General features: G+C 55.6%; 1 protein-coding gene across 1 annotated transcript in view; it reads left to right on the forward strand.

Moving 5' to 3' along the window:
• The first annotated feature begins 1,996 nt into the window (after window positions 1-1,996).
• Window positions 1,997-12,391, forward strand: part of LOC116361893 (trinucleotide repeat-containing gene 6A protein-like) — a 30,367-nt gene continuing 19,972 nt past the window's right edge. The window contains 6 exon segments of the mRNA XM_031816227.1: window positions 1,997-2,178; window positions 3,968-4,239; window positions 6,811-6,888; window positions 9,694-9,870; window positions 12,071-12,226; window positions 12,361-12,391. The exon segment at window positions 12,361-12,391 is cut by the window's right edge and continues 80 nt beyond it. Of these exon segments, the coding sequence (XP_031672087.1) occupies window positions 2,064-2,178; window positions 3,968-4,239; window positions 6,811-6,888; window positions 9,694-9,870; window positions 12,071-12,226; window positions 12,361-12,391 (829 nt within the window). The 5' untranslated portion in view covers window positions 1,997-2,063.

Below are 12,391 nucleotides of genomic sequence, written 5' to 3' on the forward strand. Positions count from 1 at the left end.
CGTGGACCCCCGTGTCCTCTGCAACACCGGCTGGGGCCAGACCCCAGTACGTCAGGACACCGCCTGGGATGTCACCTCTCCCGTCCCCAGACCCGATGACAGGAAACCCGATAACGGAGGCCCTGGATGGGGATCGAAAAGCCACGCCGCTCGTTCTCATACCTCCAGCTCTGGAGGATGGCGAGGAGGGGGGGGTGGCCCGGGCCCAGAGTCAGGAGGGTCTGGCTGGGTAGAGCAGAAGACCTTGTCTGGGTGTGGAGACCGAGACAACAAAGGTCCTGGAGGAGAGCGAGGATGGGACAACTCTTCCTCTACCTGGGGGAACAGTCAGAAGGAGGACCTCTCCAACACCTGGATCAACCCTCCGAAACCTCAAAAACAGGTCTGGGGGACGGGGGGTGGAGACCGCTCCAGAGGAGGAGGGAGCAGCTACTGGGGTCAGCCCCAGAAGACTAGCGTGTCTGGGGGATGGGACCGCGACCTTTCAGGGACTGCAGGATGGGGCGAGCCCGGCCGCCCGACCAACACGCACCCCGACGGAAGCAGCAGCACCTGGGGGGGCAGCGGAGGGACCCCTGACCACCCCAGCAACCCTCACTCTGGCTGGGGAGAGCCCCCTGTATCCAACTCCGCCGGACACAAACCCCAGAACCACCAGACCCAGGGAGGGTGGGGCGAGCCAGCCATGAAGCCCGGCCACCCCTCTCAGAGCTGGGGAGACCCGGCCGAGTGGGGTAAAGATCCAGACGCCAACCCGGACCCTAGAGGACCTCCACCAGGCGGTGCCCACCCCTCCAAACCCAGCGGATGGACTGGGGTGGCGGTCCCAGCTGGACCCTCCCACAAGGAGGAGGAGTCGTCGACAGGGTGGGAGGAGCCTAGTCCAGAGTCGGTGAGGAGGAGGATGGACATCGATAATGGCACCTCGGCGTGGGGAGACCCCAGCAAATACAACTGTAGCGGGGTCAATAAGTGGAACAAGACCAGCCAATCAGAGCAGGATGCCATGGTCACGACCAAACCCCCCCAGCCCCAGCAGCAGCCCCCACCACCCCTGAACAACATGGCCAACAAGGACAAGACCTGCAGCTCTGGTGAGTGGAGGGAGCTGTACACACACACACACAGTGTCCTCCACCTCCCGTGTGTGTGTGTGTTTTAGGGTTGCGTCATCCTTCTGGAATGTTCTACAGCATTATTCTCTCTGAGCTGTGAGTGCAGGCAGAAACACAGACCTTTGTTTGGACTGAAATGCAGATCGTTCCAGGGGGGTGGTAGACTGAGACAGGAAGGGGGTAGACTGAGACAGGAAGGGGGTGGACTGAGACAGGAAGGGGGTAGACTGAGACAGGAAGGGGGTAGACTGAGACAGGAAGGGGGTAGACTGAGACAGGGAGGGGGTAGACTGAGACAGGGAGGGGGTAGACTGAGACAGGGAGGGGGTAGACTGAGACAGGGAGGGGGTAGAGAGAGACAGAGAGGGGGGGGAGAGAGACAGGGGGGGTGGGGGAGAGACAGAGAGGAGGGGGGGGGGAGACAGAGAGGGGGGGGACAGGAGGGGGGGAGAGAGACAGAGAGGGGGGGGGGAGACAGAGAGGGAGGGGGGGAGAGAGACCGAGAGGGGGGACAGGAGGGGGGGGGGGAGAGACAGTCTGTTATTGATCTAGAAACCCAGCTAGTCTGTTATTGATCATCTGAGTGAGTACAACAGCAGAGTTGAGAAGGTACAAGGTTACCTGCCATTTACGAAACTCCACCTCACATACCTCTCTCCTCCTCCCCCTCTCTCTCCTCCTCCCCCCCTCTCTCTCTCTCTCTCCTCCTCTCGCTCTCCTTCTCCCCCTCTCTCTCTCCTCCCCCCCCGCCCCTCTCTCTCTCTCTCCTCCTCCCCCTCTCTTACTCCCCCTCTCTCTCTCCTTTCTCTCTCCTCCTCCCCCTCTCTCCCCTCCTCCAGGTTGGGGTGAACAGTACACCGGTCCCCAGAAGATGGAGTCAGGAACGTGGGGTGATCCGCCAGGCCCCCCGTCTCTGTGGACAACGGGACATCGGCCTGGGGGAAACCCATGGAAACCAGCTCCACCTGGGAGGAGCTGAGAGACAGAGGGGACAGAGACAGAGGGGACAACTCTGCGACAGGAGGCTGGGAAGGACCTGGAGCACAGAACCACCACAAACCTGGTAAGACACATACACACACCCATCTCCTCGTCTCTCTCCAGGCCCCCTCGTGTCTCTCCAGGCCCCCTCGTCCCCTCGTGTCTCTCCAGGCCCCCTCGTCCCTCGTGTCTCTCTCCAGGTCCCCTCGTGCTCCAGGTCCCCTCGTGTCTCTCTCCAGGTCCCCTCGTGTCTCTCTCCAGGTCCCCTCGTGTCTCTCTCCAGGTCCCTCGTGTCTCTCTCCAGGTCCCCTCGTGTCTCTCTCCAGGTCCCCTCGTGTCTCTCTCCAGGTCCCCTCGTGTCTCTCTCCAGGTCCCCTCGGTCTCTCGTCCAGGTCCCCTCGTGTCTCTCTCCAGGTCCCCCTCGTGTCTCTCTCCATGTCCCTCGTCTCTCTCCAGGCCCCCTCGTGTCTCTCTCCAGGTCCCCTCGTGTGCTCTCTCCAGTTTAAATCCCTTCGTCCTCTCTCCAGGTCCCCTCGTGTGTCTCTCCAGGTCCCCTCGTGTCTCTCTCCAGGTCCCCTCGTGTCTCTCTCCAGGTCCCCTCGTGTCTCTCTCCAGGTCCCCTCGTGTCTCTCTCCAGGTCCCCTCGTGTCTCTCTCCAGGTTAATCCCTTCGTCCTCTCTCCAGGTCCCCTCGTGTCTCTCTCCCAGTCCCGGTCTCTCCAGCCCTCGTTCTCTCTCCAGGTCCCCTCGTGTCTCTCTCCAGGTCCCCTCGTGTCTCTCTCCAGGTCCCCTCGTGTCTCCTCCAGGTCCCCTCGTGTCTCTCTCCAGGTCCCCTCGTGTCTCTCTCCAGGTCCCCTCGTGTACCTCTCTCCAGGTCCCTCGTGTCTCTCTCCAGGTCCCCTCCGTGTCTCTCTCCAGGTCCCCTCGTGTCTCTCTCCAGGTCCCCTCGGGTCTCTCTCCAGGTCCCCCTCGTGGTCTCTCTCCAGTCCCCTCGTGTCTCTCTCCAGGCCCCCTCGTGTGCTCTCTCCAGTCCCCTCGTGTCTCTCTCCAGGTTTAATCCCTTCGTGCCTCTCTCCAGGTCCCCTCGTGTCTCTCTCCAGGGTCCCCTCGTGTCTCTCTCTCCAGGTCCCCCTCGTGTCTCTCTCCAGTCCCTCGTGTCTCTCTCCAGGTCCCTCGTGTCTCTCTCCAGGTCCCCTCGTGTCTCTCTCCATGCCCCTCGTGTCTCAGGTCCCCTCGTGTCTCTCTCCAGGTCCCCTCGTGTCTCTCTCCTGGCCCCCTCGGTCTCTCTCCAGGTCCCCTCGTGTCCTCTCTCCAGGCCCCCTCGTGTCTCTCTCCAGGTCCCCTCGTGTCTCTCTCCACCCTTCTCTCTCCAGGTCCCCTCGTGTCTCTCTCCAGGTTTAATCCCTTCGTCCTCTCTCCAGGTCCCCTCGTGTCTCTCTCCAGGTCCCCTCGTGTCTCTCTCCAGGTCCCCTCGTGTCTCTCTCCAGGTCCCTCGTGTCTCTCTCCAGGTCCCCTCGTGTCTCTCTCCAGGTCCCCTCGTGTTCTCCTCCAGGTCCCCCTCGTGTCTCTCTCCAGGTCCCCTCGTGTCTCTCTCCAGGCCCCCTCGTGTCTCTCTCCAGGTCCCCTCGTGTCTCTCTCCACCCTTCTCTCTCCAGGTCCCCTCGTGTCTCTCTCCAGGTTTAATCCCTTCGTCCTCTCTCCAGGTCCCCTCGTGTCTCTCTCCAGGTCCCCTCGTGTCTCTCTCCAGGTCCCCTCGTGTCTCTCTCCAGGTCCCCTCGTGTCTCTCTCCAGGTTTAATCCCTTCGTCCTCTCTCCAGGTCCCCTCGTGTCTCTCTCCAGGTTTAATCCCTTCATCCTCTCTCCACCCTCCAGGTCCCAAGCCCATGCAGCAGGAGAGTAGTACCTGGTGTGGGGAGGAGGTGTCGTGCCAGGCCAGTTGGGAACCGGAGGAGGAGCTGGAGATCGGGATGTGGAGCAACACCCCAAGTCACCGAGACCGGGACAGAGACGGTCACAGAGAGAACCACAGAGACCGGGACAGAGACGGTCACAGAGAGAACCACAGAGACGGCCACGGTCAGGACAACAGGAACAACGGGCCACAGCAACACAGCTGGAACTACATGAAGAAAATCCCTCCCAAGGTATTACTGACCAGGGGGTCTCTCTGTGTAGGTTATTAACCAGGGGGTCTCTCTGTGTGGGTTATTAACCAGGGGGTCTCTCTGTGTAGGTTATTAACCCAGGGTATTACTGACCAGGGGGTCTCTCTGTGTGGGTTATTAACCAGGGGGTCTCTCTGTGTGGGTTATTAACCAGGGGGTCTCTCTGTGTGGGTTATTAACCCAGGGTATTACTGACCAGGGGGTCTCTCTGTGTAGGTTATTAACCAGGGGGTCTCTCTGTGTGGGTTATTAACCAGGGGTCTCTCTGTGTGGGTTATTAACCAGGGGGTCTCTCTGTGTAGGTTATTAACCAGGGGGTCTCTCTGTGTGGGTTATTAACCAGGGGGTCTCTCTGTGTGGGTTATTAACCCAGGTCTCTCTGTGTGGGTTATTAACCAGGGGGTCTCTCTGTGTGGGTTATTAACCCAGGTCTCTCTGTGTGGGTTATTAACCAGGGGGTCTCTCTGTGTAGGTTATTAACCAGGGGTCTCTCTGTGTAGGTTATTAACCAGGGGGTCTCTCTGTGTGGGTTATTAACCCAGGTCTCTCTGTGTAGGTTATTAACCCAGGGTATTACTGACCAGGGGGTCTCTCTGTGTAGGTTATTAACCAGGGGGTCTCTCTGTGTAGGTTATTAACCAGGGGGTCTCTCTGTGTAGGTTATTAACCCAGGGTATTACTGACCAGGGGGTCTCTCTGTGTAGGTTATTAACCAGGGGGTCTCTCTGTGTGGGTTATTAACCCAGGTCTCTCTGTGTGGGTTATTAACCCAGGGTATTACTGACCAGGGGGTCTCTGTGTGGGTTATTAACCAGGGGGTCTCTCTGTGTAGGTTATTAACCAGGGGGTCTCTCTGTGTGGGTTATTAACCCAGGTCTCTCTGTGTGGGTTATTAACCCAGGGTATTACTGACCAGGGGGTCTCTCTGTGTGGGTTATTAACCAGGTGGTCTCTCTGTGTAGGTTATTAACCAGGGGGTCTCTCTGTGTGGGTTATTAACCCAGGTGTCTCTGTGTGGGTTATTAACCCAGGGTATTACTGACCAGGGGGTCTCTCTGTGTAGGTTATTAACCAGGGGGTCTCTCTGTGTGGGTTATTAACCCAGGTCTCTCTGTGTGGGTTATTAACCCAGGGTATTACTGACCAGGGGGTCTCTCTGTGTGGGTTATTAACCCAGGTCTCTCTGTGTGGGTTATTAACCCAGGTCTCTCTGTGTGGGTTATTAACCCAGGTCTCTCTGTGTGGGTTATTAACCTAGGGTATTACTGACCAGGGGGTCTCTCTGTGTGGGTTATTAACCCAGGTCTCTCTGTGTGGGTTATTAACCCAGGTCTCTCTGTGTGGGTTATTAACCCAGGGTATTACTGACCAGGGGGTCTCTCTGTAGGTTATTAACCCAGGTCTCTCTGTGTGGGTTATTAACCCAGGTCTCTCTGTGGGTTATTAACCCAGGTCTCTCTGTGTGGGTTATTAACCCAGGTCTCTCTGTGTGGGTTATTAACCCAGGGTATTACTGAGGCTTCTAGCTGAAGTTCAACCTCTAGGCTTTTACTGTTATATTACCCAGGTCTCTCTGTGTGGGTTATTAACCAGGAGGTCTCTCTGTGTAGGTTTTTTCACCAGGGGGTCTCTCTGTGTGGGTTATTAACCCAGGTCTCTCTGTGTAGGTTTTTTCACCAGGGGGTCTCTCTGTGTGGGTTATTAACCCAGGTCTCTCTGTGTGGGTTATTAACCAGGGGGTCTCTGTGTAGGTTATTACCCTGGGTCTCTCTGTGTGGGTTATTAACCAGAGGGTCTCTCTGTGTAGGTTATTACCCCAGGTCTCTCTGTGTGGGTTATTAACCAGAGGGTCTCTCTGTGTAGGTTATTACCCCGGGTCTCTCTGTGTAGGTTATTACCCCGGGTCTCCCTGTGTAGGTTATTACCCCGGATCTCTCTGTGTGGGTTATTACCCCGGGTCTCTCTGTGTGGGTTATTAACCCAGGTCTCTCTGTGTGGGTTATTAACCCAGGGTATTACTGAGGCTTCTAGCTGAAGTTCAACCTCTAGGCTTTTACTGTTATATTACCCAGGTCTCTCTGTGTGGGTTATTAACCAGGAGGTCTCTGTGTAGGTTATTACCCTGGGTCTCTCTGTGTGGGTTATTAACCAGAGGGTCTCTCTGTGTAGGTTATTACCCCAGGTCTCTCTGTGTGGGTTATTAACCAGAGGGTCTCTCTGTGTAGGTTATTACCCCGGGTCTCTCTGTGTAGGTTATTACCCCGGGTCTCCCTGTGTAGGTTATTACCCCGGATCTCTCTGTGTGGGTTATTACCCCGGGTCTCTCTGTGTGGGTTATTACCCCGGGTCTCTCTGTGTGGGTTATTACCCCGGGTCTCTCTGTGTGGGTTATTACCCCGGGTCTCTCTGTGTGGGTTATTACCCCGGGTCTCTCTGTGTGGGTTATTACCCCGGGTCTCTCTGTGTGGGTTATTACCCCGGGTCTCTGTGTAGGTTATTACCCCGGGTCTCTCTGTGTGGGTTATTATCCCGGGTCTCTGTGTGTTTCAGATCAACAAATCGGTGAACAAGCAGGAGGATGCCTGGATGAACCAGTTCGTCAAACAGTTCAACAACATGAGCTACCCTGTGAGTACGCTGCCTTGAACCCTGAACCCTCAAATCAAATAGTTCAACAACATGAGCTACCCTGTGAGTACGCTGCCTTGAACCCTGAACCCTCAAATCAAACAGTTCAACAACATGAACTACCCTGTGAGTACGCTGCCTTGAACCCTGAAATCAAACAGTTCAACAACATGAACTACCCTGTGAGTACGCTGCCTTGAACCCTGAACCCTCAAATCAAATAGTTCAACAACATGAGCTACCCTGTGAGTACGCTGCCTTGAACCCTGAAATCAAACAGTTCAACAACATGAACTACCCTGTGAGTACGCTGCCTTGAACCCTGAACCCTCAAATCAAATAGTTCAACAACATGAGCTACCCTGTGAGTACGCTGCCTTGAACCCTGAACCCTCAAATCAAACAGTTCAACAACATGAACTACCCTGTGAGTACGCTGCCTTGAACCCTGAAATCAAACAGTTCAACAACATGAACTACCCTGTGAGTACGCTGCCTTGAACCCTGAACCCTCAAATCAAATAGTTCAACAACATGAGCTACCCTGTGAGTACGCTGCCTTGAACCCTGAACCCTCAAATCAAACAGTTCAACAACATGAACTACCCTGTGAGTACGCTGCCTTGAACCCTGAAATCAAATGCTGTATTCTTAGTCACACTCACCGAATACAACCGGCGTAGGACTCAGCCGTGAAATGCTGACCGACGAGAGCCCTTCCCAAACGACGCCGAGAGAGCCCTTCCCAAACGACGCCGAGAGAGCCCTTCCCAAACGACGCCGAGAGAGCCCTTCCCAAACGACGCCGAGAGAGCCCTTCCCAAACGACGCCGAGAGAGCCCTTCCCAAACGACGCCGAGAGAGCCCTTCCCAAACGACGCCGAGAGAGCCCTTCCCAAACGACGCCGAGAGAGCCCTTCCCAAACGACGCCGAGAGAGCCCTTCCCAAACGACGAAGTGAAGAGGGGTTGGGGCTCGTCACCTGTCGACCCTTTAGTGAAGAGGGGTTGGGGCTCGTCACCTGTCGACCCTTTAGTGAAGAGGGGTTGGGGCTCGTCACCTGTCGACCCTTTAGTGAAGAGGGGTTGGGGCTCGTCACCTGTCGACCCTTTAGTGAAGAGGGGTTGGGGCTCGTCACCTGTCGACCCTTTAGTGAAGAGGGGTTGGGGCTCGTCACCTGTCGACCCTTTAGTGAAGAGGGGTTGGGGCTCGTCACCTGTCGACCCTTTAGTGAAGAGGGGTTGGGGCTCGTCACCTGTCGACCCTTTAGTGAAGAGGGGTTGGGGCTCGTCACCTGTCGACCCTTTAGTGAAGAGGGGTTGGGGCTCGTCACCTGTCGACCCTTTAGTGAAGAGGGGTTGGGGCTCGTCACCTGTCGACCCTTTAGTGAAGAGGGGTTGGGGCTCGTCACCTGTCGACCCTTTAGTGAAGAGGGGTTGGGGCTCGTCACCTGTCGACCCTTTAGTGAAGAGGGGTTGGGGCTCGTCACCTGTCGACCCTTTAGTGAAGAGGGGTTGGGGCTCGTCACCTGTCGACCCTTTAGTGAAGAGGGGTTGGGGCTCGTCACCTGTCGACCCTTTAGTGAAGAGGGGTTGGGGCTCGTCACCTGTCGACCCTTTAGTGAAGAGGGGTTGGAGCTCGTCACCTGTCGACCCTTTAGTGAAGAGGGGTTGGAGCTCGTCACCTGTCGACCCTTTAGTGAAGAGGGGTTGGAGCTCGTCACCTGTCGACCCTTTAGTGAAGAGGGGTTGGGGCTCCCGGAACCCGACCCTTTAGTGAAGAGGGGTTGGGGCTCGTCACCTGTCGACCCTTTAGTGAAGCGGGGTTGGGGCTCGTCACCTGTCGACCCTTTAGTGAAGCGGGGTTGGGGCTCGTCACCTGTCGACCCTTTAGTGAAGAGGGGTTGGAGCTCGTCACCTGTCGACCCTTTAGTGAAGAGGGGTTGGGGCTCCCGGAACCCGACCCTTTAGTGAAGAGGGGTTGGGGCTCGTCACCTGTCGACCCTTTAGTGAAGCGGGGTTGGGGCTCGTCACCTGTCGACCCTTTAGTGAAGCGGGGTTGGGGCTCGTCACCTGTCGACCCTTTAGTGAAGAGGGGTTGTGGCTCGTCACCTGTCGACTCTTTAGTGAAGAGGGGTTGTGGCTCGTCACCTGTCGACCCTTTAGTGAAGAGGGGTTGGGGCTCGTCACCTGTCGACCCTTTAGTGAAGCGGGGTTGGGGCTCGTCACCTGTCGACCCTTTAGTGAAGCGGGGTTGGGGCTCGTCACCTGTCGACCCTTTAGTGAAGCGGGGTTGGGGCTCGTCACCTGTCGACCCTTTAGTGAAGCGGGGTTGGGGCTCGTCACCTGTCGACCCTTTAGTGAAGAGGGGTTGGGGCTCGTCACCTGTCGACCCTTTAGTGAAGAGGGGTTGGGGCTCGTCACCTGTCGACCCTTTAGTGAAGAGGGGTTGGGGCTCGTCACCTGTCGACCCTTTAGTGAAGAGGGGTTGGGGCTCGTCACCTGTCGACCCTTTAGTGAAGAGGGGTTGGGGCTCCCGGAACCCGACCCTTCCGGTGTGATTGTAACAGGTCTTGGTTAGACTTTTTGTGTAACAGATTTGCCTGCTAGGACCCATATAGACCCGAGCGCTGCGGTAGAGCGAGATAAATAATTATACATGTTCTCCTGCTGCACTTGCAAACCTCTGCCTCCAGGGGCAGCAGCACGACCACAAGACCAGCCCCCAGCACATCAGTGGACTATCTCTCTCTCTCTCTCTCATCTCTGACTTATCTGATCCCTCTCTCTGTCCATCCCCTCCTAGAGAGACTCTCCTGAAGACTTGTCGAAGAGCAATAAGATGGAAGGAGGAGGGATGATGTCTGACAAGCGTATGGATGTGAACATGGGAGAGTACAGTGGAGTGATGGGGAAAAACTCAGCTTCCAGGCACCAGACCCACAAAGAGCCTTCCATGGAGAGAAGCCCTTACTACGACAAGGTACTGTCTGTGTACCGTCTCCCAGCGTTGCACCGCCCCCTAGTGGTAGCTCATTGTCATTACAGAATGTAGTCCCCTGGTGGTAGCTCAGTGTCATTACAGAATGTAGTCCCCTGGTGGTAGCTCAGTGGCATTACAGAATGTAGTCCCCTGGTGGTAGCTCGGTGTCATTACAGAATGTAGTCCCCTGGTGGTAGCTCTGTCATTACAGAATGTAGTCCCCTGGTGGTAGCTCAGTGTCATATCAGAATGTAGTCCCCTAGTGGTAGCTCAGTGTCATATCAGAATGTAGTCCCCTAGTGGTAGCTCAGTGTCATATCAGAATGTAGTCCCCTAGTGGTAGCTCAGTGTCATATCAGAATGTAGTCCCCTAGTGGTAGCTCAGTGTCATTACAGAATGTAGTCCCCTGGTGGTAGCGCAGTGTCATTACAGAATGTAGTCCCCTAGTGGTAGCTCAGTGTCATTACAGAATGTAGTCCCCTGGTGACACTGAGCTACCACTAGGGGACTACATTCTGATATGACACTGAGCTACCACTAGGGGACTACATTCTGATATGACACTGAGCTACCACTAGGGGACTACATTCTGATATGACACTGTGTCACTACAGAATGTAGTCCCCTAGTGGTAGCGCAGTGTCATTACAGAATGTAGTCCCCTAGTGGTAGCGCATAGTCATTACAGAGTAGCCCCCTGGTGGTAGCTCAGTGTCATTACAGAATGTAGTCCCCTGGTGGTAGCTGTGTCATTACAGAATGTAGTCCCCTAGTGGTAGCTCAGTGTCATTACAGAATGTAGTATCCTGGTGATAGCTCAGTGTCATTACAGTATGTAGTCCCCTTTTGGTAGCGCATTGTCATTACAGAGTAGTCCCCTGGTGGTAGCTCAGTGTCATTACAGAATGTAGTCCCCTGGTGGTTGCTCAGTGTTATTACAGAATGTAGTCCCCTGGTGGTAGCTCGTAGTCATTACAGAGTAGTCCCCTGGTGGTAGGTCAGTGTCATTACAGAATCTAGTCCCCTGGTGGTAGCTCATTGTCATTACAGAATGTAGTCCCCTGGTGGTAGCTCAGTGTCATTACAGAATGTAGTCCCCTGGTGGTAGCTCAGTGTCATTACAGAATGTAGTCCCCTGGTGGTAGCTCAGTGGCATTACAGAATGTAGTCCCCTGGTGGTAGCTCAGTGGCATTACAGAATGTAGTCCCCTGGTGGTAGCTCAGTGGCATTACAGAATGTAGTCCCCTGGTGGTAGCTCAGTGGCATTACAGAATGTAGTCCCCTGGTGGTAGCTCAGTGGCATTACAGAATGTAGTCCCCTGGTGGTAGCTCAGTGGCATTACAGAATGTAGTCCCCTGGTGGTAGCTCAGTGGCATTACAGAATGTAGTCCCCTGGTGGTAGCTCAGTGGCATTACAGAATGTAGTCCCCTGGTGGTAGCTCAGTGGCATTACAGAATGTAGTCCCCTGGTGGTAGCTCAGTGGCATTACAGAATGTAGTCCCCTGGTGGTAGCTCAGTGGCATTACAGAATGTAGTCCCCTGGTGGTAGCTCAGTGTCATTACAGAATGTAGTCCCCTGGTGGTAGCTCAGTGGCATTACAGAATGTAGTCCCCTGGTGGTAGCTCAGTGGCATATCAGAATGTAGTCCCCTGGTGGTAGCTCAGTGGCATTACAGAATGTAGTCCCCTGGTGGTAGCTCAGTGGCATTACAGAATGTAGTCCCCTGGTGGTAGCTCAGTGTCATAAAAAAGCTTTGGCTTCTCTGGCATCCTCTGGGGCCTTCTCTCTCTCCTCCCTCTCTCCATCCTCTGGGGCCTTCTCTCTCTCCTCCCTCTCTCCATCCTCTGGGGCCTTCTCTCTCTCCTCCCTCTCTCCATCCTCTGGGGCCTTCTCTCTCTCCTCCCTCTCTCCATCCTCTGGGGCCTTCTCTCTCTCCTCCCTCTCTCCATCCTCTGGGGCCTTCTCTCTCTCCTCCCTCTCTCCATCCTCTGGGGCCTTCTCTCTCTCCTCCCTCTCTCCATCCTCTGGGGCCTTCTCTCTCTCCTCCCTCTCTCCATCCTCTGGGGCCTTCTCTCTCTCCTCCCTCTCTCCATCCTCTGGGGCCTTCTCTCTCTCCTCCCTCTCTCCATCCTCTCCCTGTTTTCCAGGATGCCATGCCTCCTTCCTCATCTGTCCGTCTGTCCTTGCCTCTGCAGCTCTCCCTGCCGCTTTCTGCTTATGATCGCTCCGCCTCGGAGGAGCTCTCCTCCAATCACGGCATGAGCTTTTCCCCCTCCCACTCTGCTCAGCCTATCCCCTCTCTCTGCTCAGGGCAGGCTCCCACCCACTCTGTCTCTGAGGCTGGTAGGCAGGTGAGTGGTTACGCTGCTCTTGAATATAGTGTGGGTGTGTGTGTGTGTGTGTGTGACAATCTGTCTGAAGTGTGTGTATCCTGTGTGTTTCAGTCCTCTTAATGTGTGTGTGTGTGTGTGTGTGTGTGTTTCAGAATGTAAACTCCATGTACGGCAGCAGTGCAG

This window comes from Oncorhynchus kisutch, unplaced genomic scaffold, assembly GCF_002021735.2.
Source record: "Oncorhynchus kisutch isolate 150728-3 unplaced genomic scaffold, Okis_V2 scaffold766, whole genome shotgun sequence".
Classification (NCBI taxonomy): Eukaryota; Metazoa; Chordata; class Actinopteri; order Salmoniformes; family Salmonidae; genus Oncorhynchus; species Oncorhynchus kisutch.